Here is a 26,457-nt window from a genome sequence, read left to right as displayed (position 1 = left end):
CCGTGCTGGGTGCACCGGGACACGGGTCCCTCTCGGCTGCCAGGGACACTGTTGTCTCATATTAAACTTGGCACTGAGCAGACCCCCAGATCTCTCTCCGCAGAGCGAGTCCTCCCAGCCGGTACTGGCCAAGGGCGCCATGACGTCAGTGTGCTGCGAGATGACGTCACGGCCCCGGCCCGCGGCCGTTGCCATGGCGCCGCGCGCTGCGCTTCCTGTATTGATTTGAACGGGGGGGCGGGCGGCTCCCGTCGTGCCGCGCGCGGGGGCGGGGCCGGCGGGCCGGGGCAGCCGCCATATTGGGAAGCGCTGGGGTCGGCGGAGACTGACAGGAGGAGGCGGAGCGGGGCCGGGCCGCCGGGCGGCAGGTACGGCGGGGCCGGTGGCACCGCGGGGCTCGGCTGCGCTGCGCCGGGCTGCGCCCGGTCCCTGCCGGCCCCTGCCCTTTTCCCCGGGGGCGCGGGGCTGTGGGCCGCGGCCGGGCCGGGCTGGGCCGGCCGGTGGAGGGGCCGGGCGGGGCGGGCCCAGCTGCGGGGCTGGCGCAGCCGTTGCCCGGCGGCGCTCGGAGCCGGCTGGGGCCGCCGTCCCCCCGCGGACACCGCTGGGGGTGCTGGCTCGGGCGGGTCAGCGCTCCCGGGCCTGCGGGGCTTCGGCAGCCCTGGCGGGGCGGGCCCTGACCTCTGCTCGAACCGCAGCCGGGGCCCCGGTACCGGCACAGCCGCCGCGCAGCCCGTGTGCACCAGCGCCCTTCGCATCAGACACGTTTCTTAACGGACGTGATGCCGCCGGTTCTGTCCCTGTGTCTGTCCGAAGCCCTGGAGGCTCTGGCCGTAGCTCCTTTATCCAGTCAGCGCACCCTGAGCTGCTCTGGAAAGGTGTGATGGCAGCCAGGGGCTGGCTCAGCTGCTTTGCCACTTCTTAGTGTCTTGATCGAATTGATACCGTGCGTGGTAGCCGAGATTTTTGTGCTGCGGTCTGTAGCACTAAAGGGAGCTACCAAGTGGCAACAGAAGCTTTCATAAGCAGCCACTTATGTGCAGCACAGCTTGGTGATGTGCCATTGTCCGTCCCATGGCTTTTGGGGCTCTGGGGGAGCTTAATATCACTGTGTCTTGCATTAGTTTTGGGGTTTTTTTCATGTGTTGTTGACATTTCGCAAATGGAAGCAGTGCGCACATTCAGTTACAGGCTCGAGGTCGTAAAGTCCGAACTGAGCATCTCCACAGCGGCGAGGGAGAACGTTCTACTGGAGGAGTCATGGGAGCGCGGTCAGGTTAGGTCAGCTTGAAGTTATCCATCGAAGGTGTCTTAGGCTTTTTTTCCTTGATTTGTAGCTCTCTTGAAGGCGTTGTGCTCATTTTCTTATGAAGTGCTGCTTCTTCCTGAGTTGATGTGTTTAGTGATGCTGGCCCCGTGTTTGTGCTGAAGGTTCTTCACAGAGCAGCTCTGCTCCTGGCCACATCATCTCATATTAAAGACTGATTGTTATGATCATTATTCTTACTACAGAAGCAGAATTTTCTGGGTCTGTTGGCTGAAGCTGCTTCATTTTCTCAATTCCATGACCTTCTTTTGTGGGTTGACCAGGTGCACTGCTGCACCTTCAGTAGCTTAAGTGTAATGATAAAGCAAACTTGTGAAGCGCTTGTCCTTCTCAGGAAAGCTCCATGGGCAGGGTTGCTGGTGAGTTTTTAGTCCTGGTTTTCAGTGCGCTGACTTCTGATCAGAGCTCTGATAAAGCAGACCTTTTGTGTAGAGCTGGTGCTCTTAGCTGATCGTGCTCTGTTTTGGTGTGTAAGATAATCAGGCAACTGTATTCTGTGCAATTTTTTTTGTTTCTGAAGGGAAACTGAATGTTATTAAAGTTGGTAGCTTGAGGAAAATTTGCCATGCTCAGACAAAGCTTATAAACTACTAAAAAAACCCCAAACCGAAAGCCCTGAAGGTTCTGTGCCATGTTACAAAATGCATACAGTGGCCTTTCTCTCGTGCTTCTCTCCTAAGTCCTTTTTGAGTCTAGAATGGAAAAATTCCACCCTTAGGCCCTGTACCCCTAAGGTCCAAGTACTTCACACCGCCTGTCCTCATTTCCTTCTTACTAAACACCTTGTAGTATGCAGGAAAAGAAGAAAAAAAAAGTGAATATCTTGTAGGTAATCCCCCAAATGCGTACCGTCGTATGCTGCTTGATGAGCATCCGAAAGCAGAACATCTGTCGCTCCCGTCTGTCCAGTGACTTGTCCGAAACATGTGGTTTTGTGGGGAAAGCTGCCATGGGGTGACAATGGGGACAGATACGCTGTTGCGGTGACTCGCCCTGTGCCTCCCCAGCTGCAGTTCTGCAGGGCCGTGGGGTCCTGGGGCAGCTCGGTGCAGGAACCGGGTGGCTTTTCGATCGCTCCCTGTGCCGTGTGAGTCAGGAGCGGTCACCGTGTCCTGGCGGATCCGTCCGGCTGCCTCATGGACTGAGGTGGAATCTCAGAGCAGAACACAGCGAGGTTATTGCATCTCCTCTCGTTGTCCAGTACCCAGCTCCTTCCCCAGCGTATGATTGTTCTGCAGCGAGTGTTCTGTGCCCGCTCTGCCCGAGCGTGACGGCACAGCCGGCAGGAACCCGTCCCTGACACCCGCAGGAGCTGCCGAGCAAACAGCAGCAGAACTTGTTCAGCGCTTGGTATTTCTCAAGCGCAATCTGTCAGAGCAGAACCTGATCTTTAACTCAGCCTTCAGAGCCTGAACCAAGTCTGCGTAACAGCCAGAAATGATCCGGTGTTCTAATGCTGCGTAACCCAGGTACCTTTGCTAATTATTGCATCTCTCAAATTGGAGAGCAGTTGTTTTGTTTTGTTGTTTTGTTTTGTGTTCTGCTGCATCTTGTTTGTTTTGCTTTCACAACAGATGAACCTCTCCTGAGACTTTCTGTTAATTAGAGTTTGCCTTTGGCCCGCAGGGTGACCCCTCACCGAACACACGTCGGGCTTGCACACTCTGTATTTCCCAGCATGTGGCTTCCCACACTGCTGGAGACTTTGTACTTCATTTCAGATTTCTTGGGAGCAGGTGTGGCCCCCTTATTTATGGAGCAGCACAGTGAAAAGGTGAAATAATCACTACCCGCGGGCAATAAAAAGGGTTTTAATGGTGATGGTTTTCTGAGAAATCCCCTGCTGAGTACATGGGTGTCATGTCTGCTTAGATAAACCCTGTGCTCCTAGCAGGCTGTACGCTGCAGTGAGGTGTGTATTGAACAAAAACGGCGTCTAGGAAGGTAAAGTAACAAACCTACCGTTCTCCTAACTTATTAAAAGCTGGCCGAAGCAAACTTGGTAACCGCTCAGCTCGGGGCTGCGGCTCTGGCATCCTGAGCTCTGCCGTGACTTGTATATGAGTCTGGAGCTGAACAGCTGAAAATGCGTTTGTCTCTTGAGACTCGGCTCTGTCAGCTTCCCTGGTTTTCTGCCGGTTGTGGAGAGAAGGTGATTTAGGAAAAAAATCTCTCCTGAAAGCGATGGCGATACCTGAGCAGCATCCATTTAAAAGAGGCAGCAATAGTGATGTTGTTGCTACACTTCCCGCGGCGTTCTCCTCGAATGAACAACTATTTTGTGTATGAAAATCCTACTGAAAAACTTTGGGGCCTGTAATGCTGTACTGAGAAGATTTATTAGTGGAGGGGGTGTTTATTTTTAGTAAAGGCTCTTCCAAAGACACAGATTTTGCTGTTTCCTGATAGCGTTACGACCCTGAGTTTCTGCTCTCATGTGAGAGTCCGTGCCCTGAGTTTCTGCTCTCTGTGCTCAGTTCCTCATCCTTGGCTTGCACAGGCTTCCTGCCTGAGGGTCCAAATAGCGCTGCTGCCCCGCGGTTCGCTGCTCAGGGTCCCTCTGTCTTGCTAGCACTGCACTTTGCTTTGGAAGGGGAGCCGCACAGCCTGAAATTGGCTTCAGAAGCCCCCAAATGGCTGCGGGGAGTCTCGGAGCTGTTCGGTGAGCGCAGGTGGAGACGTGGTGAGCTGCAGGAAGTCCAAAGGTTTGTCACCTGCGATCTGAATCACAGGGTGACGTTTCCCGCCCCCGCCACGTGTCTCCCGAGCTTCGAGCTCCGGGTGCAACCGCAGCATCTCGCGCTTCTCACGTTCCTGTGATGACCAGGGGGGCGAGTGCAGACAGGAGATGAAGACACCGTCTTGGCTCTGCCTTTGAGCCGCTTTACCTTTCAAATCCAACTTAAATTCAGTTCGCGCCTATTGCTGCTCACTGAGAAGTTGGTATTTTTGGAAGAAGGGCGTTCTAGAGCTGCAGTGAGCGTATGAAGGAGTCCGCGCGTTCCTGGAGCGGGAGGTGCTGGTTTGCAGGGTGCTTTGGAAAGGGGGGGTTTTTGCAGGATCTTCAGTGGCCACCTGCGTGTTACACTCTAAAATACAGTGATGCCACTCGGTGGTTCTTGCAGTAACGCAGCGTCTCGGTTTGGTGGTGGAGTATTGAATCTCTGCAGCCTTGGTTTAAGGGTGGAATCTGTCACCATAGCACTGTCCCTGCTGGGGGGGTGGTCTGGCCCTGTGAACAAGCTTTGAGTGAGCGGCAACAAAGTTTATATTTAGCTTTGAAATAAAGTTTCACCTGCTCCCATTGTATTATATAGGGGTTACTTTTGTATATGGTGCATTTTATAAATGCTTTTCACACTCGTCGGTTAGTAAATCGCTGGATAAGCACGTACTTGTAGCTTTAAAAAGGTAAATATTGAAGAACTTACAGGAGGCTCTAGGTTTTTGTATTGCTGTTTTTGAGGGGGCTGGTTACTTAAATGGATTGGTAGTTTGGCATGGTCCTTCCCCTGTGCTCTGCATTGGGGAGGCCACACCTGGAGTATTGTGTTCAGTTCTGGGCCCCTCAGCTCAGGAAAGAGATTGAAGTGCTGGAGCGGGTCCAGAGAAGAGCAACAAGACTGGGGAAGGGACTTGAACACAAGACCCATGGGGAGAGGCTGAGGGAGCTGGGCTTGTTCAGTCTGGAGAAGAGGAGGCTTAGAGCTGAGCTCAGCACTCTCCAGAACTACCTGAAGGGCAGTTCTAGCCAGGGGGGGATTGGGCTCTTCTCCCAGGCATCAGCAATAGGACAAGGGGCCATGGGCTTCAACTCTGCCAGGGGAAATTGAGGCTGGAGATGAGAAAGCAATTCTGTGCAGAGAGAGTGGTCAGGATTGGAATGGCTGCCCAGGGAGGTGCTGGACTCAGCGGCCCTGGAGGTTTTGAAACTGAGATTGGCCATGGCACTTAGTGCCGTGATCTAGTCAATGGGCTGGAGTTGGACCAAGGGTTGGACTGGATGATCTCTGAGGGCTTTTCCAACCCAGTCCATTCTGGGATTCTGTAAACTCTGCTCCGCTGGGTTACGTGTGGACGAGCTCTGCTCCAGGCTGGCCAGAGCAGAGGGTCTGGCTGCCTTTCACCGTCTGCCCTCATGTCCTGATGCGTTTGTAACAGCCTTGACTATTACACAGCAAAAAATGCCATGTTTTCACTTTATTTTTTTCCTTACAATGTGTTCAAAAGTGTGAGAAATAGAAGAATCTATTCCTGGAAACGCTTTTACAATATTCCAGGTTGAGGTGCTGCTTACTAAACCAGCTGAAAAACCTCTGCCCTCCGGCCCCTGGTTAGTTTTCTGTCACCCGGGTGAGCCACACGGGACAGGGGTTGCACATGGGGCAGACAGACAGACAGACGGATGGACGCCTTTGCTGCAGCCAGCTGAGATCTTTAGCGTGTTGGTCTGCAGGTGTTGCCTGGCCATGGGTTTTGGGTAGAACATTGGAAAATGAGAACTTGGGCTTTGTGGAAGCAGCACGTCCGGGTTCGATTCCAAACCCTGCACGTGGCTTAGAGGACTAAGTGCTTTTCACTCCATCTTTTTCCACGTGGGAAAGCACAGGGTTCTTTCTGAGAGCTTGTACTTGTTCAGCACCTGAGTAATGACGTGGTTTTACCTCAAAAGCTGTTCCTGTAACTACAGGCCCCAAGAGAAGAGAACATCTTTGGGTTTGGGTGACTCTGAATTTGTCTGTGGGAAGCGGTGGGTTCTCCATTTCCCCCGAGTGGGTAAGAAAGGCTTGGCCGGGAGGGCTGGGAGCAGCATGTTCTCTTTTCATTGAAGAAATGAAAGATCTTGAGGAGCTCCCTGTGTTAGGTTATGCTTGGAATAGAAAGGTGAGGTTTTGGTGGAGTTTTTTGGTTCCCAGGGAAGAATTTGTACCCTGACTGACTTTATTCCCTTCATGCACTTGATGTCCTGTCTTTGAATGGGCCGGATTTTATCGCAGTTCACATTATTTTAAGAAAAATACTTCTCGGTAAAGTGACGGTGCTGAACAAGTGCGCTTTGTTGTTTTTAATTGATCCTGCCTTAACGTGTTCAAACACTGAAATGTTGGTTGGTTTTGTTTGTTGCATTGCTCAGTATGGATCGGTGTTTCATGAGCCGGGGTTGGCAGGGACATGAGTGCAGTTTTTGGCAAAGTGGGTTCTCTGTTGTTTGAGGGGCAGCCTGTGCCTATTTGGTTGTTCAGGAAGGGTTCGAGCCCCGGCCCATCCGAGCAGAGCGGGAGCTGGACAGGTCCTGACCCCTTCTTGGTCTATAAATCACTTTGCCCTTCTTAAAACTGAAAGATAATTGTGTTAAATGTGAGACACTCCGACAATACCAAAGGCAGGAGAACTTTGAATTGTAGAAACTGAACATATTTCCAAATTTTGACAGGGGACAGAGGATGTCTTGGTAATTCAAATACAATTCATGTTCTGTCGATGCTTTATTTTGAAGCATCTAAAGCCTGAAAAAGTTGTTTGGGTCTTCTTAGTATTGCTGCCATGTTGTGTTGTTTGCTCTGTGGATGCTGCGTTTGTGATTAGGAGTTGTAGTTGAAATTTGTGCAAAGCTCTGAAGGTGAATGTTTCACATCAGAATTAACGGTAACTCTGTAACTGGACCTGGATCTCTCACGAGCCCCCGGAGCTGTTTTCGGAGGACCCTTCCCAGCGGATCGTGCTCCTCCTGTGGGCTCCACAACCTGATCTCTCTTATTCATGGTGTTCAAAAATAATTGAAAAAGGAGTGTGGGAGAAAGGCATTTTCCTGAAATGCCTGGTTTGAGAGGTCCTGTTAACCTCTTGGTAGATTTGGAAGATCATGGGTAGATAAGGACAGTGGTGAGTAAACTGCAGGAGGAGGGAGAGTGTTTGATGTGGGATACGCTGTATTCTTTTAACCTCCTGCATTAATAACACCTCAGATTCTCCTGACTTTTCTGTCACAATGCTGCCATCTCTGACTCTTCATTTGCTGGAAGCTGATTACTGTGAGATTTGGCAGCTTTCTCCAGTTTTGCGTCTGAAAGAACATATGGGAGAAATGTATTAAATGAGAAAAGGAAAAGCGTGGAGGAGGAGGAGGCGGCAGAGGTGAGCAGGTGTGCCCAGGATCCGCTCGGCACCGTCTGCTTTGGGGATGCTCCTGGAAAAGTATTACAGTATCACAGTATGTTTGGGATTGGAAGGGACCTCAAAAGATCATCCAGTCCAATCCCCCTGCTGGAGCAGGAACGCCCAGGTGAGGTCGCACAGGAACATGTCCAGGTGGGTTTTGAATGTCTGCAGAGAAGGAGACTCCACAACCCCCCTGGGCAGCCTGTTCCAGTGTCCGTCACCCTCACTGAGAAGAAGTTTCTTCTCAGATTTAAGTGGAACCTCTTGTGTTCCAGCTTGATCCCATTACCCCTTGTCCTATCATTGTTTGCCACCGAGAAGAGCCTGGCTCCATCCTCGTGTCACTCACCCTTTATATATTTATAAACATTAATAAGGTCCCCCCTCAGTCTCCTCTTCTCCAAACTAAAGAGCCCCAGCTCCCTCAGCCTTTCTTCATAAGGGAGATGTTCCACTCCCTTAATCATCTTTGTTGCCCTGTGCTGGACCCTCTCCAGCAGTTCCCTGTCCTGCTGGAACTGAGGGGCCCAGAACTGGACACAATATTCCAGGTGTGGTCTCACCAGGGCGGAGTTGGCTTGTTAACGGCAGGGAAGAAAAGGCCTCTGCGTCCCCGCGTTTGTAAGAAGCCCAAGTCTCAGCACTAACTGACGGCTCAGGTGCGAGGAAAGGAGCTGTGCTGGCTGACAGCCGGCTAGTCCACAGGTGTGTGCTTGATCTTGACTGCAGGCTAACAGCAGAGAATATTGTCATACTTGGTCACGTCTCGCTGGATTACAGCTTGTGCTGCTGTGCCCCTCTCTGCTTGGGAACTTGCCTCCAGTTTTTCCTGGTAAACCTTGAGTATGTGTTCTGCTCTTGGAGGTAAGGAAACCTCTTCGCAGCAAACCCTTCCGGACCCGGAGGGAGCCGGAGGTGGCTTGTGCCAGCGCTGGACGTGGCAGCGCGTCCCCAGCCCTCTGTGTGCACTGCCGCCCGCATTCTGCCACAAGTTTGTATCTTGAGGCAACTCCATTTGTGCAGCTGGGATGCCGGCCAGATGCTGTAAGTGTTTATACAATAACGGCGAATGAAAATCCCTTTCCATTCTGCACAGCTTCCAGATGCCTGTGTATTGTGGGGATTTTTTTGTGTGGCGTGCGTGTTAGATTCCATTTTTCCCTCTGGAGATATTTATCTTGGTGGAAAGACCAACTTGGCACGTCTCCTCCGTGCTGACATTTTTGTGTCACCGTGAGCTGTGGACAAAGCACGAGGTGTGTGTGAGTCGGGGCCGGGCACGAGTGGAATCACGGAATCATTTAGGTTGGAAAAGACCTTTAAGATCGTAGAGTCCAACCATTAACCCGACATTTCCAAGTCCAGCACTGCCCCATGTCCTGAGAACATCGTCTGTCTGTCCAGCCCTCCAGGGATGGTGACTCCAGCACTGCCCTGGGCAGCCTGTTCCAATGCCCCACAGCCCTTTGGGGAAGAAATTGTTCCCAGATCCAACCTCAACCTCCCCTGGCGCAACTTGACGATGCTGGTCTGTGCCCTTCAGAGCTCGGAGACGGGCTGGGACTCCACATCCCTGCAGAAGCGTTAGCTCACTCTTTTATTGATGGATGTTGTAGTTTAGCCAGCCAAATCCAGGCTATGAAGCTGCCCTCTCCTAAAACATGCACTTAAAGATGCTTACTGTTGCTTACAGACTGCGTAGGCATAGGAGAGCTGGCGTTGTGCTGGCCAAGAGGAATATTTGGGACAGTGTGGGCATCAGGCAGGTAACATTAGCCCAGGGGTACCTGCTCCATCGCTGCCTGTGTTCCTGCGGCGTGTGACACTGAACGTCTGCGATCCTTCGAACGCGGCTCCGAGCGCCCGCGCTGGGGGAGCTGCTGCCGGGGGGCTGGTCTGGGGGCGGCTTTGCCGAACTGCTCTGGTTTCTGGTGTCACGGTCTCTGCTCTGGTTGAGGTGGCTGCTCTGGGGTCCTGTCAGACACAAGATGCTTGAGAGCGAGCGAGCGAGGGCAGGAATGCAGCAAAGCGCCTCTGCGAGCAGCCCTGCGCTGTATCACGCCAGTTTGGTACCAGTGCTCTGGGCTGGAAAAAAAGGTCTCAACTTGAAAGCACTTTAGGAGATTCTGAAGAGGCGGCTTCTCTGTGGAGGGGTGTTTATCAGTGTTTTTCTCCCCCTGTGTGTTGCAGCGGACTAATTACTGGTTGGACTTAATGAACATAAATTCCTGAGCCTTCTGAGCTCCCCAGTCCCTCTTCTTTCCACCATGGACCAGGATTACGAGAGACGTCTCCTGCGCCAAATCAACATACAGAATGAAAACACGATGCCTTGTGTAAGTACCAACAGACCGTGCTAAACTGTCTTAGTCTGAGTATTAAGTTGCCTGTGTTGCCTGTGGCTGTTTTCACTTGAGCTTTTGAAGGATATGGGACCTCTTGGAAGCAAACTGGAGTCTTGTGTTGGGCTGTGAGCAGGTGTGAGTTCCTGAGCTGTTCTACAAATAACCAAATAGCTCGACTTCAACAAAGCTTTTGAATATATAAACTCTGTTCAGGTTGCGAAAAGGAGTTAAGATATTTTTATGTGGCTCTGTAATCACTTTTAACTAAATAGTCTCGGTAAGTACATGTGGAATGGAAAAACTTAGGGGCAAACAAACCAGCGGACCATAGGCCTTGAGGAGATAGAGCAAGGCTGGAGGCCACCGAGATGATGGGGGCTGGAGCAGGAAGATGCTCAGACCTGTTGCTTGGCCTGGAGAAGATGAGGCTTGGGAGGGATGAAATTGTTTGTGGTTATGGAGGAAATGGACTCGGTCTCTCCCCAGAGGTACACAGTGGAAGGATTAGAGGCAATGGACACGAGCTGCAACAGGAGGAATTCCAGTTAGATATTGGGGAAAAATTGTTCACAGTGAGGGCATCCAAACACCACAACTGGGAACTTGTGGGGTCATTGTCCCTGGAGTTGCCGAAAACTCAGTGGGATGAGGCTGTGACCTTCAATGTAGCTTGGAAATTAGCCCTGTTCTGAGCTGGGGTCCTTTCCAACATGAATTATTCTATGAAAAACCATGTGAGTACAGCTGAGGGATCTGCTGCTCACCCTGCAAGCAGTCTGCCCCCCTCCAGCCTTCCATGCATTCGTTTTGACAAGGTCAGCGTGCGAAGGAGCAGAGAGAGGAGGCTGTTTAATTGCTTCTTTTGATAGAAGTTCCTGTGACAGTTGGACTCTGGTTTACTTTTTTTCTGCTAAGGGGATAAACTAATGCTTGGCTCTTCTACTTAGGCATATTCAGCTTTAGCAAGACTTCATTGATGTTTCGCAGAACCCTGCTGTGATCAGCACTTGTTCTTGTGAATGTCTTTTATTCTTCTATTCAGGTATCAGAGATGAGGAGAACCCTGACACCTTCCAATTCTCCAATGTCTTCTCCTAGCAAGCATGGTGACAGATTCATTCCCTCAAGAGCTGGGGCCAACTGGAGCATCAACTTCCACAGAATAAATGTAAGTTTTGCTCCCCTTTCCTGTAGCTCAGTCTTGGAAGTGAGGAAATGGAGCGTTTTGGTTTGGCCGGCATAATCGCTCTGTTTATCTGCTGCACCATGGTCTTCTGCTGCCCCCGAGGAGTTCCTGTGAATGCTTGTCTTCAAACAGGCTGCCCCTGTGGTCCAGGAGCTTTTGTTGTTATTTCCACTGTGTATCGTGAAGTCTCTGTATGGTGATAGCGTGTTTCTCCATTTCAGGAAAATGAAAAATCACCAAGTCAGAACAGAAAAGCAAAGGACGCTACATCAGACAATGGCAAAGGTGAGACCGCCTACCACTTGTGCGCTGGTGTTCTAGGAAATTCACAGAATCACAGAATCGACCGGGTTGGAAAAGCCCTCAGAGATCATCGAGTCCAACCCTTGGTCCAACTCTAGTCCGTTTACTAGATCATGGCACTAAGTGCCATGGCCAATCTCAGTTTAAAAATCTCCAGGCATGGCGAGTCCAGCACCTCCCTGGGCAACCATTCCAATGCCTGACCACTCTCTCTGTAAAGAATTTCTTTCTAATCTCCAGCCTCAATTTCCCCTGGCAGAGTTTAAGCCCATGGCCCCTTGTCCTATTGCTGATGCCTGGGAGAAGAGACCCACATCATGAGAGTGAAAACCAGATCACCTCAACAGGCTTCTGATGAATGTCTGGGTAGCAAGAGGCTATTTGTATCCCTTGATTTATTGTGCCACAGAAGCACTTCCCTGATAAAGTGGAGGGAGGGTGCTAATCTCAGTTCCAAACTGAGGACCCAGGCTTATGAAGAGGCCCTGTGAATGTACAGCTTTGGTCCTGCCACCCCCTGCAGACCTGTTTGCTGCTTCTGAATTCTCTGCCTGAGCGCTTGTCTGGGTTTGCAGATGGCCTTGCCTACTCTGCCTTGCTGAAGAACGAACTCTTAGGAGCGGGGATTGAGAAAGTGCAAGACCCACAGACAGAAGACAGGAGGCTGCAGCCATCCACCCCAGAGAAGAAGTCACTCTTCACTGTAAGTGGGTTACTTTGCATTAAACCAATGGAGGTGGCACGTGCGCATCACTGAACAAAGCACACGGTTCTGCTGAGCTGTAGTGCACGCGAGACGGTGTTGTGGCCTAAGATAAGCTGTTGAGAACAAAATTTGGTGGCTCGTAAAAAGAACATAAATATCTCCAATGGCATCCTGGGGTGTATTAGAAGGGGGATGGTTAGTAGATCGAGAGAGGTTCTCCTTCCCCTCTACTCCACCCTGGTGAGACCACATCTGGAACATTGTGTCCAGTTGTGGCCCCTCAGTTCCAGCAGGACAGGGAACTGCTGGAGAGGGTCCAGCGTAGGGCAACAAAGATGATTAAGGGAGTGGAGCACCTCCCTTATGAAGAAAGGCTGAGGGAGCTGAGTCTCTTTAGTTTGGAGAAGAGGAGACCGAGGGGTGACCTTATTAATGTTTATAAATATATAAAGGGTGAGTGCCATGAGGATGGAGCCAGGCTCTTCTGGGTGGCAAACAATGATAGGACAAGGGGTAATGGGATCAAGCTGGAACACAAGAGGTTCCACTTAAATTTGAGAAAAAACTTCTTCTCAGTGAGGGTGATGGAGCACTGGAACAGGCTGCCCAGGGGGGTTGTGGAGTCTCCTTCTCTGCAGACATTCCAACCCGCCTGGACATGTTCCTGTGCGACCTCACCTGGGCGTTCCTGCTCCAGCAGGGGGATTGGACTGGATGATCTTTTGAGGTCCCTTCCAATCCCAAACATACTGTGATACTGTGTGATACTGTGATATCTGCAGCCAGCTATACGCTTCCTATTTGTGTACTGGCAGGGAAGCTGAGCTGGAACCAAGGGGTTTTGAACAGCGTAGTAATGACCAAACCAAGCTTTTGGACTTTAGTGGAGATTAATTTTTTCGTATGGTTACAGAGCACCTGGGAAAGGGAGGAACTGAAAAGTCTGGAAAATCTGCCTGGGTTTTGGAGTTAGCAAGGCATCGGACACCAGCGTGTGTTGGGAGCGATCCCCTAGGCCTTGGGCATGCCCGATTCTCACCAGATGTCTTTTCTTTATACAGTATTCGCTCAGCACAAAGCGCTCTAGTCCAGATGATGGCAACGAGGTCTCACCGTATTCCCTGTCTCCTGTCAGCAACAAAAGGTAACGCTGACTCTGCAGACTGCGGGAACGGGAGGCTTGGGACAGAGGGCCCTGTGGGGTTCTCTAGGGCTTCTTCCTAAGGCACCCAAAATTGTGAATTGCTTTTGGAAATCTGGTGAGATAAGTAGGGACAGTCAAGTTCTAAGAATTTCTGCAGGTGCCCAGCCTGCCTATAGATACTTAATATGCCTTGGCCAGCTTTCAGTAGTCAGTTTAGCTTTTTGCTCCCTAGCTCCTTTATAGAAGCAGAACCTAATTCCTTCCAGTCTTACCTGCTGGAAAGAATTTAGCAGCCTCTTTGTGCTTTTCCATAGGCATGCAGGCATGCTTTAAAGAGTGGCTACATCTGTCTGCCATCTGCTCCAATGTGTAAGATCCTGTAGTTGTTTTTCTATCTGTTTTCGTAAACAGTCAGAAGCTGTTAAGATCACCTCGAAAACCAACGCGGAAAATCTCCAAGATTCCTTTCAAAGTGCTGGATGCCCCAGAGCTGCAGGACGACTTCTACCTGAACCTGGTGGACTGGTCCTCTCTTAACGTCCTCAGTGTTGGCCTTGGGACTTGTGTTTACCTGTGGAGCGCTTGTACCAGCCAGGTAAACGATCCTCGGTGTCTGGAGAGCAAAGTACCTGTTGGTGTTGGTGTCTTTCAGAGCTGTGGGACGTGCTGTGTGGGGATTCGGCACTTGCGATGCTCTGTCCCAAAGTGTCTGAGACAGCCAATAGTTTGGTGTGACAATAACGACTGTTTCTTATTCCATCCTGTCCTACTTTCAAGGTAACCCGACTGTGCGATCTCTCTGTGGAAGGAGATTCTGTAACGTCTGTGGGCTGGTCGGAGCGGGTCAGTATAACATTGTCACCAATGACAGGCGAGTTCAGGCGCTGTCACTGTAGCCATGTAGCTCTTCCTCACAGGTTTTAACTCCTTGGGTTATTTTCCTGTATTTCCCCAAACTCTCCGTATGCATCACAAACCGGTTGTGCTTTCCTGTCCGCACTATTTTTCTCAGCTAAATGAGAGGAGATAGAGAGCAACATCCTGTCCCCTGAGGTTCTGGAGCCATTTGCTAAGAGGTGCGGAAGGGAGAAAGAGAGACTTTCCTTTTCCCGCTCTTGACAATAAAATGTGACAATGAACATATTCCAGCCAGGCTGCTCGGCCCTCTCAGTAGGGAAAAGATGCAAGATGGAAGAATTCTGGATACTTTCCATCTTGTGGGATTTATCGAGTCTTTTCATCAGCTTCTAGCTTTCGTTTCCTGTCTGCCTTTACTTATGGCGTTACTGATCGTGGTGTTCTCTTTGTCTAGGGGAACCTGGTAGCAGTTGGCACTCACAAGGGCTTTGTGCAGATCTGGGATGCGGCTGCGGGAAAGAAGCTCTCCATGCTGGAGGGGCACACAGCCAGAGTGGGTAAGGAGGCGGGACGCAGAGGTTTCACGCGTTTCGTTTCTTCGTGACTGAACTTTTCCTTGTAAGCGAGGGATCTGCTAGAAATAGCAAACCCCAAAAGTACCAGAATTGGCATTTAACCCCCGCTATGTCTTGAGCAGTCTTCAAAATATTATCATGTAGTAATCGTGGTGTTCTCCTCTTGGGTGCGGTGCTGTTTGAGTATTGCAGCAGGTGTTTCCTCCACGTCTGAGGCATTTTAGGTTTGGTTACGTGGTCTCTCGCTGCCACCGGCTGCCGGTTTCAGCCCTGCAGACAGGCTGCTTTACGGAGATTTCCAGTTCCCTTGTTCTGCAGCGACTGTTTTTGTTGCTCAGAGACATTGTGAATCTGAACACTGGAGTTACACTTGGGAAGTCAAGGCACCCTCTGAGTTCTATTTCTGTGTTTTCCTGTGCTGTGAAATGGGATTAGTGACACCTTCAGTAAGTTTGTGCAGGTTAATCTTTTCTGTGCACTATTCTAGGACTTCAGGCAGTGGCGGTCTGTGAGCACTGGTTGTGGTTTGGGCTCTTTTCCCTTTGTATTTTTTAAACCCTGGCCACTGTGGTGGGTGTGCTCTGCCCGCCCGCTCCCGCATCCTCCCCAACGTGACTTTCCGCTCCGCTGTGCTGCAGGTGCCTTGGCGTGGAACGCGGACCAGCTGTCTTCTGGGAGCCGGGACAGGATGATCCTCCAGCGGGACATCCGCACCCCGCCCCTGCAGTCCGAGCGGCGGCTCCAGGGCCACAGGCAGGAGGTCTGTGGGCTCAAATGGTCCACAGACCACCAGCTGCTGGCCTCCGGAGGGAACGATAACAAGGTACAGCGCTTCCGAGGCGTCACGTGAGGCTCAGCGTCGCTACATCTTCACGAGGAAGCGTCAGACCCCCTTTCTTTAAGGATATTCATCCTCTCTGAAAAGGGTTTTGTTTCAGTTGTTGGACTGTGCCCAGACAGAAATCATGCTAGGCTTCTACTCAGTCTCCTCTCGCTAATAAAATTTAAAAGGCAAATTTAATTTTCCTTCCGTATTTGGCTAATTAAATCTGTAGCTTGACTCAGGGGTTTGAGTTCAACCAAGCTACTGCTAAGCTGTACTTCCTGACTTTGTTTAGATAGCGTATAGTCAAGTTTGTTGCAATAATGTTTATGTATGAAGAAGGAAACAGAGTTTAGAGCTACATAAGTTCAAAATACCTATAATGCAGGCTTGTACTTCCCTGAGCACCATATGGAAGAAGCATCTGTTATGGAGGAGCAGCGTTCAGAGCCCTGTGGAGCGGGTTGCTAGGCAGTGAATTTGCCCAGCGTCTGTGTGACAGCACGGTTGTAAAGAGTTCCTCCTGCTCAGAGTACCTTCTAATGAACTTGAGCATATTTCTGAATGTGTTCAGGAATAATACAGCCATAAAGAGAAAGGGGGTTGAGTTCATGGTCAGTGACACTGTATCTTTGGCTTCCCAAGTTCAGCTTAAGGACTGTTGGCTTCCTGGTGGTGCAGCGGCTCCGCGGTTGAGCGTGGCGCAGGGTGGGACCGGCCTCGGGGCTGCAAGCGCAGAGCGGAGACACATGTGCCCAGGCAGCGCTGTGGGAAATCTGCTTGTTGGCCAACCACCCTCGTCAGTCCCGGCGCGACGTCGTGGCTTGTGGGTGTTGCGGCCACATGCCTGCAGCGTGAGTTTGATCCCGTCTCTCCTCTCTGCCAGCTCCTCGTCTGGAATCACTCCAGCCTGAGCCCCGTCCAGCAGTACACTGAGCATCTTGCGGCGGTCAAAGCCATCGCCTGGTCTCCGCACCAGCACGGGCTCCTCGCCTCGGGCGGCGGGACAGCCGACCGCTGCATCCGCTTCTGGAACACGCTCACCGGGCAGCCCCTGCAGTGCATCGACACCGGCTCGCAAGTGTGCAACCTGGCCTGGTCCAAACACGCCAACGAGCTCGTAAGTGCCCACGCGGTCCTGCTGCTGAGCTCTCTCGTATCAGGAAATGTTATGAATGTTTCCCTCTCCCCTTGCAGGTGAGTACCCACGGATACTCGCAGAACCAGATTCTCGTCTGGAAATACCCCTCGTTAACTCAAGTAGCAAAGCTAACGGGGCACTCGTACCGAGTCTTATATCTGGTAAGCGATGGCCATGTCTCCAAAAACTTCCGTAGCTGCTTGTTTGGCTGCACACGCGTGAGCCCCAGGGCCGCGGTGCCAGTGGCACCGAGAGCTGCCTGGCGTCTGGGTGGAGATGTGAATGCTGCCCTGCAAGCAATGAAAAACTCTCTGTATCTGGTTTCTTTGCCTGCAAGGGATACTTTGATTTGCTGCTATGGAAATGTGAGGCTTGATTAATGAATAAAAAGCCTGCCAAAACTCTTCTGAGGAAGCACAAGCATCTCTTCTTGTTCCCTTAAGACTTGTGCATTTTTTCACGGGTGGCTGCCAGCAGGGGAAGAATTTGATGCTTTCAGTCCTCCTAATTTGTCATTAAAATGTTTGGTGTGGTTAATCCACGCTGATCTCGTACCTGCTTTGTTCCTGTTACTTAGGGCTCTCAGTGGGTTCATAACAGAGAGGATAATTACGCTGATACTGTTTTGTGAGGTAGATTCCAACGTAAGTGACCAGTAGAGCTGGCAAATGCCAGTTGTATCACGCTTCCTGCCCTAACATGTATTTATAATCTGGGGAGGAATAGCCTCAATTACAAACAGCTTGGATTTCTTAACGCAGGAATCCTTTTTATGATAGTTCCACCCATGTGTTCCATAGTTGCAAAAGTGAGATGCAAACGCTGGAATTGGCACCCACTGAGACTGAGTAAGACACATGAAAGCAGAGGTGGCTGTTTGGTTTCCCACCACCAGCCAAGTAGGAAGGAGAGTTCAATATCTCTTCTGCATTCCAATGAAGATTTGTTTTCAACCTCAAAAATGTAACAGGTGCTAAAGGTTGTTTTCTCTTGGCCGTAGGCAATGTCCCCTGATGGGGAGGCCATAGTTACAGGAGCTGGAGATGAGACCTTGCGCTTCTGGAACGTCTTCAGTAAAACTCGCTCAACGAAGGTAAGGGCGGCGCTGTGGGCGGCTGCGGCCATGCAGGAGCTCAGCCTTTGGGGTGAATTCAGTCCAGGTTTGCTCTGTTCTGCTGCCTTGCCTCTGATCTTCACCGTATCCTGCAGACTGAACGCAGAATGCAGGGAAGGGTTAAACTTGCTGAGATAGAAAGGGATTTGTAATCATCACATGGAATAAAAGGTTGCCCAAGGCAGTGTGACAGCAGGTCCTTCTGGCTGGTACCGAGCTCTGAACGCAGCGTGTCCCCGGGCTGACCCCGAGCAAGGACACTGCTGGGACCTGCCCGGCCTTTGGAGACATCTGTCCCCAAACTGCTGAACGTGGTGGCTCAGCTGGAAACAGGCTCGTGGATGCTGCCGCTGCCAACTCGCTGTCACCAGAGCGGGTTGTCCCAGGTGCTCTGAGAGCCTTTTGGCGCGTCAGGTGGGGCAGCGGAGAGCGGCACAGAGATCCCGATGCGGGAGCTGGCGCTGGGCACTGCTGGGTGTCCCCAGGTTTCCAGCGGCTCAGGGTGCAGCTTCCCACGGGGCTGCCTGCTGTGCTCCTTGTTACCCACTGGAGAAAAGAAAGGGCACATTTATGGTGTTGGACTTTGGGAACCCTGAGCTACAGACAGCTCGGCGGATTAGCAGTTGTTAAAAAACCCAGCCCATGGGGCGATGCTGCAGCGCAGCCGTGGAGCGCTCAGCACCTGCTTTCTCCTCTCTTGGCAGGAGTCGGTATCCGTTCTCAACCTCTTCACCAGGATACGATAAACCCCCCGCGCTGCGCCCCAGGAGACAACAGCCTGGCATACCAGGATCAGACCACCACCTTGGTGTGCATGGAACCCCGGACCACCAGCCAGAGGGAGCGAGTGCCGGAGGGGCTGGAGGACGGACCCAGCGGATGCTCATTAAACACATGCTTGCGAACCACGCTCAGCAGTATTTGGGATGGGGGAGGGAGCTGCCAAAGGTTTACGGATTCATCCTGCATAAAGGGAAAGGGGTAAAAGAGAAACGTTAAACCAGCATCCTCCAACCCTTGTACTGGAGCAAACGCGTGACGTGGACCATTGCGACCGGACCGAGGCCGTCCCAGCTGCTGTGTTTTCCCCTCCTGGGAGAGACGCGCGTGTCCTTGGCTCTGTGGGAAGGTTCCATGTGCTGCTTGTCCCTCGGTGCTGGGGGACGGCTCTGCGGGCAGGACCAGCCAGACTTGTGGGATACAACTGGTGTGAGGGGCTGGACTCCAGGCCGGGCCTCGGCCTCTCTGGTCATCCAAGGGCATTGTTTACAGCCTGCCGTCCCCATTACACGAAGAAACTGGAGAAATGCTTATTTTCCTTTTTGTTTTTCACTAGGTACTGTAGTACTCGATACAATCATTCCCCTAAGACAGCTTGATTTTGTTGGCATGTTTGACAGCTGCCTTCAAACATACATTTTTGGGGCTCTAAACTTGGGAGGAGACTTGAAGAGGCTCCACCTCGGAGGGAGCGCGTTCAGAAAGTTCTGAAGTCGCTGTTGCATGTTCTGGACTGATCTTTATTAACGGAGAGGAGAAACAATGGCTTGGAAAGAACGAAGAGCCCGAGCGCCGTGCGTGCGGAGCTCCGGGTGCGTTTGGGGCGGGCTGGTGGCCCTGGGCTCCTCCCCGGGACAAAAGCGGTTGAGATGTGTTTGAGAAACCACACAAGCAGGTGGATGTGTTTTCTGGAAGGGGGGACAGCGTGTCGGAGCGAGCGCGGGGGCTCTTTCTCTAAAGCAAGGAGGGAGCGTTGATTTTCAGTCTCCACATCAGAGCCAGGGCCCTGTTGATGTTTGGTTTTGGTTTGTTGGGGGTTGGTTTGTTTCTTTAAGTTCGATGGTGAGAGTGCCTGCTTGCGTGCTGAGTGCCATGGGATGCGATGCAAAGCACTTGTGTGTATGTGTTGCTTTTAATTTAAAGAGAAGCTGTTTGGCCGCAGCGCGTTCTGTCCCGTGCCCACGCTCGCCCCGCTGTGCCCACTCCTGGACGCGCCTGCTGCTTCCTGCGCTCCGTGGGCTTTTCCTGGCCGTGTATATAGAGCTTGACCCGTTCTCTGCAGAGCGCACAGGCGACGCTTTTCTCTCTTTGCCCTTTTCCTCCTTTCCCTGAAGCCAGACCGAGGGCCGGTTGTAGGAACACAACTGCCTTTCCCCAGTGCCACCAGTACCCTCCGGGTGAGCCGGGCTGCGAGGTGCCGCGTTACCGCCGCCGTGCCGCGTGTGCCGCTCCGCCGGTGCCAGTTCTGCCTGTCGCAGGTACCGGTGGCGCTGGGAGGAGCTGGTGTGCCGGGAGCTCGCCAGGCTGGCGCTGCCGAGTCCCCGCTGGCAGCCCATCCTCTCACCAGCATCACCTGCCTCTGAAATGTAATTTCAATGTAATTTCTGAAGCGCCAGTTCCACACAACTTTATTGTAGTTCTGGCCGCGTGGGGCTCGGTGTCAAAATCACCCGGTGGGCTCCCAGCCCCCTCCTGGCTGCTTGTTGCACTCACCGTCACCGCTGAACCTGAGCGTTGCGAGGACACTGCAGAGCACTGAGGTGTTAGAGTTCCGTCAGGTGATGGAGTTCACTCGCGGGTTTGAATTGAAGGACGAGCTGAGCAAGCTGCGGTCTGTCACGGGCGTCTGTCCTGGCTGACATCGCCCCGTCGGGCAGCGGAGCCGGGACGGGGCTGTTCTCACCAGGGCTGGGGGCGGGTGGGGATTTTCTTGTCTGTGGTGGATTGTCTCCTGCCTGAATCCCGACATTCAGACCCCCAGGAGATGCCGCTTTCTCCTCAAGGAAGAATGTGGTGGTTGAGGTGTGGGACGCGAGGTCCCAGCCGTGCGGTGCTTTCACACGGGTTTGTGCCCACACTGGAGCGGGTGGAGGGAGCCGGGCGGCGAGCGGGGCGAGCGCGGCGCTGCTGGGGGCAGCGGGACGGCTTTGCTGCTCACCCCACGCACGGTCCCGGTCCCTGGGGGAGCCCCGTGTGGCGGGTGCCACAGCTCGGTGCTTGCTGCTCTCCCTCTGCCCATCGCACCCTCTCCCCAGCCGGGGACTTTCACAAACCACGTCTCTCACTTTTCTCACGCTGGAGCTGCCTCGGGCACGGGTCGGTCACCCCGACTCTCTCCTCACCCGCGGGGCGGGCTGGTGATGTCCAGCCCGCGGCCCGTCCACAGCCGAGCTGGTTGGCTCACGAGCGCGGCAAGAAGGAGCCGTCGTGATGAACTTTGCTGGTAAAGCGCGGCACAGGCTCCTTCCCCTTATTCTGAGCTCCCGGACGGCGGCGCCGGCCCCGGGGCTGTGCGGGTCTCCCTCAGGCCGGCGCTGGGGCTGCTGTGGCGGTTTGGGGGGACAGGAGGCTGGTGCCGGCTCGTGTGTGCGCTGTGTGGTCTGGAAGTGCTGAACCGCGCGGGCGGGTTGAGCAAAGGGTCCTCCCAGAGTTTGTGTGGTAAAGTCTGCGACCTCGTGGCGTTGTTATATATGAAGCATCATATGTTGGTTAAAAAAAAAAAAAAAAAAAGGCATTGTAACTTTTCCATGTTAAAGCAATTTAACTGGCATTAAACAAGTTGTGAATTTATGTCTCCTGGGCTTTTCCTCGGCAAGGTGAGTGGTGCGTGAGTCCCCGGGGGCCCCGCAGCAGCTGCCCCTGGCGCTGGAGGCACCTGCTTTCTCACCGCAGGTTTGTTGCTCCTGCCCGCTCCTCTTTGCTTCCCTGGTGCTGGGAAGGTGCATCCCCCCCGCTCTGTCCCCCTCTCCAGGTGTCCCTGCCCTGTCGCAGCCCCCCGGAACTCCCCGTTGGTGTGGGGCGGTTGCCAGGTGCCCATTCCAGCCCCAGTTCCAGGGGCCGGAGGGAGCGCGGCCATGGAGCCGGGGGAGGACAGACCCTGGGTCCCGCGGGGCACCCTTGAGGCGTGGGTCCCGCTGCCCCTCTACAGGTGGGACCCTCGCCCGGGGAGGAGAAGCTGCTGCCCCTTCCCCAGGAGCTGGAACCCTGTGCTGTGGCCGCCTGGCTGTGCCTCAGTTTCCCTGGGGAGGATCTGTATGGGAGCCCATTTCTGGCCTTTAAGGGCCCCCCCCAGTGCCGTGCAGCCCTGTACCCCCCCCGGGCGCATCCCTGGCCCTGGGGGGCTGTTGGTGAGGACTTGGCAGCCCTGACAGCTCCTTCCCACCCGCAGCGACCAGTACCTGACGCTGTGGGGGCCGCGCCGGGGCCCCGTGCTGCAGCAGGCCGTGCGCTGGAAAACCTCCCCCATGGGCTGGGACGCGGCGGGGCAGACCTGGCCCACGGGGCTGAGCGGCGGCGACGAGGAGCGCGTGGTGGATCCCTGGTACAGCCTGGACTCCAGCATCGCGCAGCGCCGCTGGCCACGGGCCCAGCGCCTGGGCCGGGAGCGGGACCCCCTGCCCCCAGGTGCGGATCTGGGCTGGGGGAGGGATGGCGCAGGGGGGCAAGGGGCTCTCGGTGCCTCCGTTTCCCCACCTTTGGGGGGTGGGTGGGAAGCCCCAGGGCCCCTCAACCAGCCCAGGGTGGGGTTGAGCTCAAGCCACTTGGGCTGCTTTGGGTGCTCCCCCCGCTGTGCTTCCCCCCCAGTTTACGCCCAGCGCCTGCGGGAGGTGGCCTGGTGGGACCCCATTGTCCCCGCCGAGTACCCGGGACGCTGCACCCGCTGGGGAGCTTTCCTGTGGCAGGAGAGGCCCGTCCTGGGCAAGGAGTACGGTAAGAGCGGGGGGCCCGGCTGGCTGCGGGGCTCTGGGGCCCCCGGCTGCGCCCCCCTCACCCCCTGCCCCTCTGCCTCCCAGTTGTCACCCGCAGCCACGACCCTCAGGTGCTGGGGGGCAGCTCGGGCTACGTCCCCACACTCTCCTTCTGCCGCCCCCCCACCACCACCCAGGACATCAGCACCTGGAGCCTCCTCCACCACCAGCCGTCCACCCGCCAGTAAACGCTGCTGGTCCTGCTGCCAGCCCGGCCTGTTCCTGGGGAGCGGGGGGGCGGAGGAGGGAGGGGTTGGTGCCCGTCCAGGGCGCTGCTGGTCACTGAGCCCCAACCCAGCACCCCTGTCCCAACAAACAAGGAACCCGTGTGTCCTCAGAGCAGGGGAAGCACAGGCCCGCCCGCCTCGAGTGTCCCCAGAACTGGGGTGTCACATCTTTATTGATAAAATAGCTTTGTCCCTTTGTCCTGACACTGGGCCCCCTCTGCCTGTCCCTTCTGGGGTGGGGAGGGGGACGGTGGGTGCCCGAGCCCAGCCAGCCCCTCTGCCCTTCTCTTCACCCCGAGAGCTGCTCCTGGGGGGAAACGGGGGAGCGAGATGGAGCCCCACAGCCTGCGTGGGCTCCCTGGACGTGTTGGGGGGGGCGGAGCTGGAAGGCACTTGGTGATGGACCCCCCAGAGGTGGGGAAGGCTGGCGCAGCCCTGAGCCTGCGGCTGCTGCCCAGGTGCTGCTGGGTCCCTGCGGGCCTCATGTTGTCTTGAACCTGGGGGAGGGCAGGAGGGGGTGGGCTGTCTGCCGGGCTGGGGACAGAGCCCCCCAGCCCCCCACTCACTGCTGTGACGGGTCGAGGTCTGGCTAAGCCCCACGGCTGCCAGCTGCTGCTCCAGCTCCAGCAGGCGCAGCCCCATGTACCCCGAGGACAGCAGCAGGGCCACCGCCCTGGGGACAGGCCACTGTCGGGCAGGGGCACTGGGCACAAACAGGGACCTGTGCCCCTGCCCTGGGGACGCAGGGCTGGGCCAGTGCGGGTGCCCGAGCGGGAGTGGGGAACCCTGGGCTGCCGGTGTCACACTGGGGAGCGGGGATGGGCGCCCAGGGTGTCCCGAAGCACTGAGGTGCATGAGCGGGGCCCACGGACTCACAGCAGCAGGAGGATGAGGAGGAGGGTGCTGAGGGAGCTCAGCTGCGCCGTGGTCCAGGGCCCTAGTGCGGGGTGGGGTCCCCCTGCCAGGAGGAGGGGGTGGCAGGGCCAGGTCCAGCCCCAGCAGCATCGCCCTCCCCTGACCCACCCAGAGCCTGTGCGGCTTTCCAAGGGCACCTGCTCACCATGGCTCAGAGCCAGCGCTGCTGCCTCGTCCTCCTCATCCTCCTCTTGCCTTGGCATTGGGCTTGGCCCATCTGTGTGCAAACCAAGAGATGGTTGGGACCAGGGAAGGGACTGGGGTTGGGTCTGGGGGTCCAGTGGGGCACATGCACCACAAGGCGCTGACGTATCTCCCGTGCTGTGGGAGATGCTGCGCAGGGGGCTGGGGAGCCAGCGTGGGGCTGCCAGCTGTGAGCAGGGCAGGAACACGGGGCACAGGAACACGGGGCGCAGGAACACGGGGCGCAGGAACACGGGGCGCAGGAACACGGGGGCAGGAACACGGGGCACAGGAACACGGGGCACAGGAACACGGGGCACAGGAACACGGGGCGCAGGAACATGGGGCGCAGGGCGGCCGCTCACCCGGCACCTCCTGGAAGCTGTCGGGCTCTGGGGTGCTCTGCTCCGGGTCCCACTGGCTCAAGGTCTGAAAGAGGACGAGCCCAAGTCGCGGTGCATGTCCCCACGGCACCTGCCACAGGGACACGAGTGGGACTCGTGCAGCCCTGAAGTTCCTGAGGTCTGTGCCAACCCAGGCTGGGGCTTTTCAAGCCCATGTTACCCCCGAAAACCTTCCCATGGGGCAGGCGCCTGGGCGGCGTGGGCTGCTGCCCCCGCGTCTGTCCCTGTCCCAGCCGGGGGCGCTGGGGCTGCGTCTGCTTCCTCCAAATCCTCCTGCTGCCCATTTCCCAGCCTCACCAGGGGCTTCCGAAGGATTTCCCTGGTGTTTGGAGAGGCCAGGGGGCTCCAGCCGCTGTCCTGGACAAGGAGAGGTGCAGGGGGTCACCGCCCCCGCTACCGCCCTGCAGTGTGGGGGTCGGAGCCCCCACGTGCCCGGCTCCCGCCGGGTGCAGCGTGTACCCGCAGGTGCTTGCAGACCGACTTGAGGAGCCGGGACGTGTCCTCCCGCCGGCGCAGCCACACGAAGAGGAGCTGCCGGGGCCCAGCACACGGGTTCGCACCAGAGCCCCCCGGCACCAGCACAGCCGCAGCTGAGCTGCCCCCAGCACGGCCCCTCTCTCACCTTCTCCCCCGGAGCCGTGCGGATGCGGAGCGCGTTGGGCACCAGAAGCGCCGTGTTGGTCTTTTTGAGGGCCGAGATGGAGGCGACAGGGACCACCACCTGTGCTGGGGAGGCAGGCAGTGTCACTGTGTCCCTGGCTGCCAGCTGTACCCCCCACGCCTGTCCCCAGCCCACCTTGATGTCCTTGAGCAGGAGGCTGGAGCAGCAGCAGACGTGGTGGGAGGAGATGTAGAGGTGGCCAGGGCAGAGCCCCTGTCTCTGCCGGGCACAGGAGAAGGAGCCCAGCAGCGTGTCCCGCTCGGCCAGCGCCCCAAAGGCTTTGCAGTAGTCGGCCACACGCTCGCTGAGCTGTGGGGGAGGCTGGGACGTGGGGCCGGCGTCGGGGGGTGCGTGGGGCAGCCCCACAGCCCCCCGCACCGCTGCCACATCCGCGTGAACGCGGGACGGTCCCCACAGAGAGCGACACGCGGGGACCGCGGTGACCCAGACTCACCAATGTGGCTGCGGCCACCGCAGCTGGTTCTGTGTCCCTGCAGGGGGGGTCGCAGGTTCGGGGTCTGCGGGGAAGCAGCAGGGCGGGCGGAGCACCGGGCTGGGCGCCGGGCTGAGCGGCGGGCGGAGCGCCGGGCTGGGCGCCGGGCTGAGCGCCGGGCGGAGCGCCGGGCTGGGCGCCGGGCTGAGCGCCGGGCGGAGCGGCGGGCTGAGCGGCGGGCGGAGCGCCGGGCTGAGCGCCGGGCTGGGCGCCGGGCTGGGCGCCGGGCTGAGCGCCGGGCTGAGCGGCGGGCTGGGCGGCGGGCTGGGCGGCGGGCGGAGCGCCGGGCTGCCCGCGGATCCGGCTGCGCACAGGCCCGGGCACCCCGCCCTCGCACCCGGGGGACACGGATGTGCAGGGCTGGGGGAGCCGAGGGCGGGGACGCGTCCCGGGGAGGGGCAGCACGCACCGGGCGAGCAGGGTCTGCCCCCGCCCGGCGCTGCCCGGCTCCTCCAGGCTCCGCCATCGCTTCTCCGCCAGCCCCCCCCGCCTGCTCCTCCTCAGCGTCCCCGGCATGAAGGACGAGTCCGACACGCTGCTGGGGGAGAGGGGACAGGTTGGGGGGGTGGTCCCCACGCTGCTGTCCCTGCAGCACAGCAGCGCCTGTGACACTGACACCAGCCAGTCCCTCCCCCGGGGGGGACACGGAGACAGGGCGCAGCCCCTGCCAGGACCAGGACAGCAAAGCCCACCTGGTGACATGAGCACTTCCCCCATGGTGACACATCACCCGCAAACCCCTACAGCTGCGGGGGCACCGGCTCTCCTCATCCAGCTGCTCAGCAGCCCCCCGATCAGCTTTTGGGGTGCACATGGGGTGCACAGTCCCTATCAACCACAGCAGCTCTGCAGCGAGCGGCAGCAGGCGGGAGGCACCGCAGCCCTGCCGGACCCCGGCGTGCCCTGTGCCTCAGTTTCCCCAGCAGCACCGCGCTGCCCGGCCAGGGGGAGCCCGGCAGCCCCGGGCAGCAGCACCGGCAGCGGGGCCGTGCTCGGTCCCTGCCTGCTGCTCCACAGCCCCGGAGGGAGCGGCACAACTGCCATGGTGCCAACGAGCTCTGGGAAGAGCCACAGCCCTGTCCCCACAGCCCTGTCCCCACAGCCCTGTCCCCACAGCCCTGTCCGGCACACGGGCCCCAAACCCAGTG

At 56.1% G+C, this 26,457-nt stretch overlaps 2 protein-coding genes across 3 annotated transcripts; both read left to right on the top strand.

Annotated features, from left to right (window-relative positions):
* The first annotated feature begins 284 nt into the window (after positions 1-284).
* FZR1 (fizzy and cell division cycle 20 related 1) lies at positions 285-21,248 on the top strand. 2 transcript variants are annotated; one of them, XM_082076430.1, is made up of 14 exons: positions 285-368; positions 9,674-9,819; positions 10,871-10,996; positions 11,236-11,299; positions 11,893-12,020; positions 13,085-13,167; positions 13,579-13,762; positions 13,945-14,010; positions 14,480-14,582; positions 15,239-15,423; positions 16,310-16,543; positions 16,621-16,725; positions 17,565-17,657; positions 18,383-21,248. In XM_082076430.1, exons 2-14 carry the CDS (start codon positions 9,751-9,753, stop codon positions 18,422-18,424), a joined length of 1,482 nt encoding a protein of 493 aa, XP_081932556.1. In that variant the 5' UTR covers positions 285-368; positions 9,674-9,750; the 3' UTR covers positions 18,425-21,248. The 2 variants fall into 2 exon arrangements, with proteins under 2 accessions (XP_081932556.1, XP_081932557.1); XM_082076431.1 differs by lacking the exon at positions 285-368 and adding an exon at positions 2,407-2,793.
* A 284-nt stretch (positions 21,249-21,532) lies between these two features.
* TEKTIP1 (tektin bundle interacting protein 1) lies at positions 21,533-22,614 on the top strand (the record flags this gene model as incomplete). The annotated part of the gene is made up of 4 exons (XM_082076417.1): positions 21,533-21,606; positions 21,847-22,082; positions 22,263-22,388; positions 22,472-22,614. 4 exons carry the CDS (start codon positions 21,533-21,535, stop codon positions 22,612-22,614), a joined length of 579 nt encoding a protein of 192 aa, XP_081932543.1.
* Between the last annotated feature and the right edge of the window lie 3,843 nt (positions 22,615-26,457).

This window comes from Streptopelia decaocto (assembly GCF_964273445.1).
Source record: "Streptopelia decaocto genome assembly, contig: SUPER_24_unloc_1, whole genome shotgun sequence".
Lineage (NCBI taxonomy): Eukaryota > Metazoa > Chordata > Aves > Columbiformes > Columbidae > Streptopelia > Streptopelia decaocto.
Note: the sequence above shows the minus strand (reverse complement) of the source record. Positions and strands in the feature narration are given on the sequence as shown.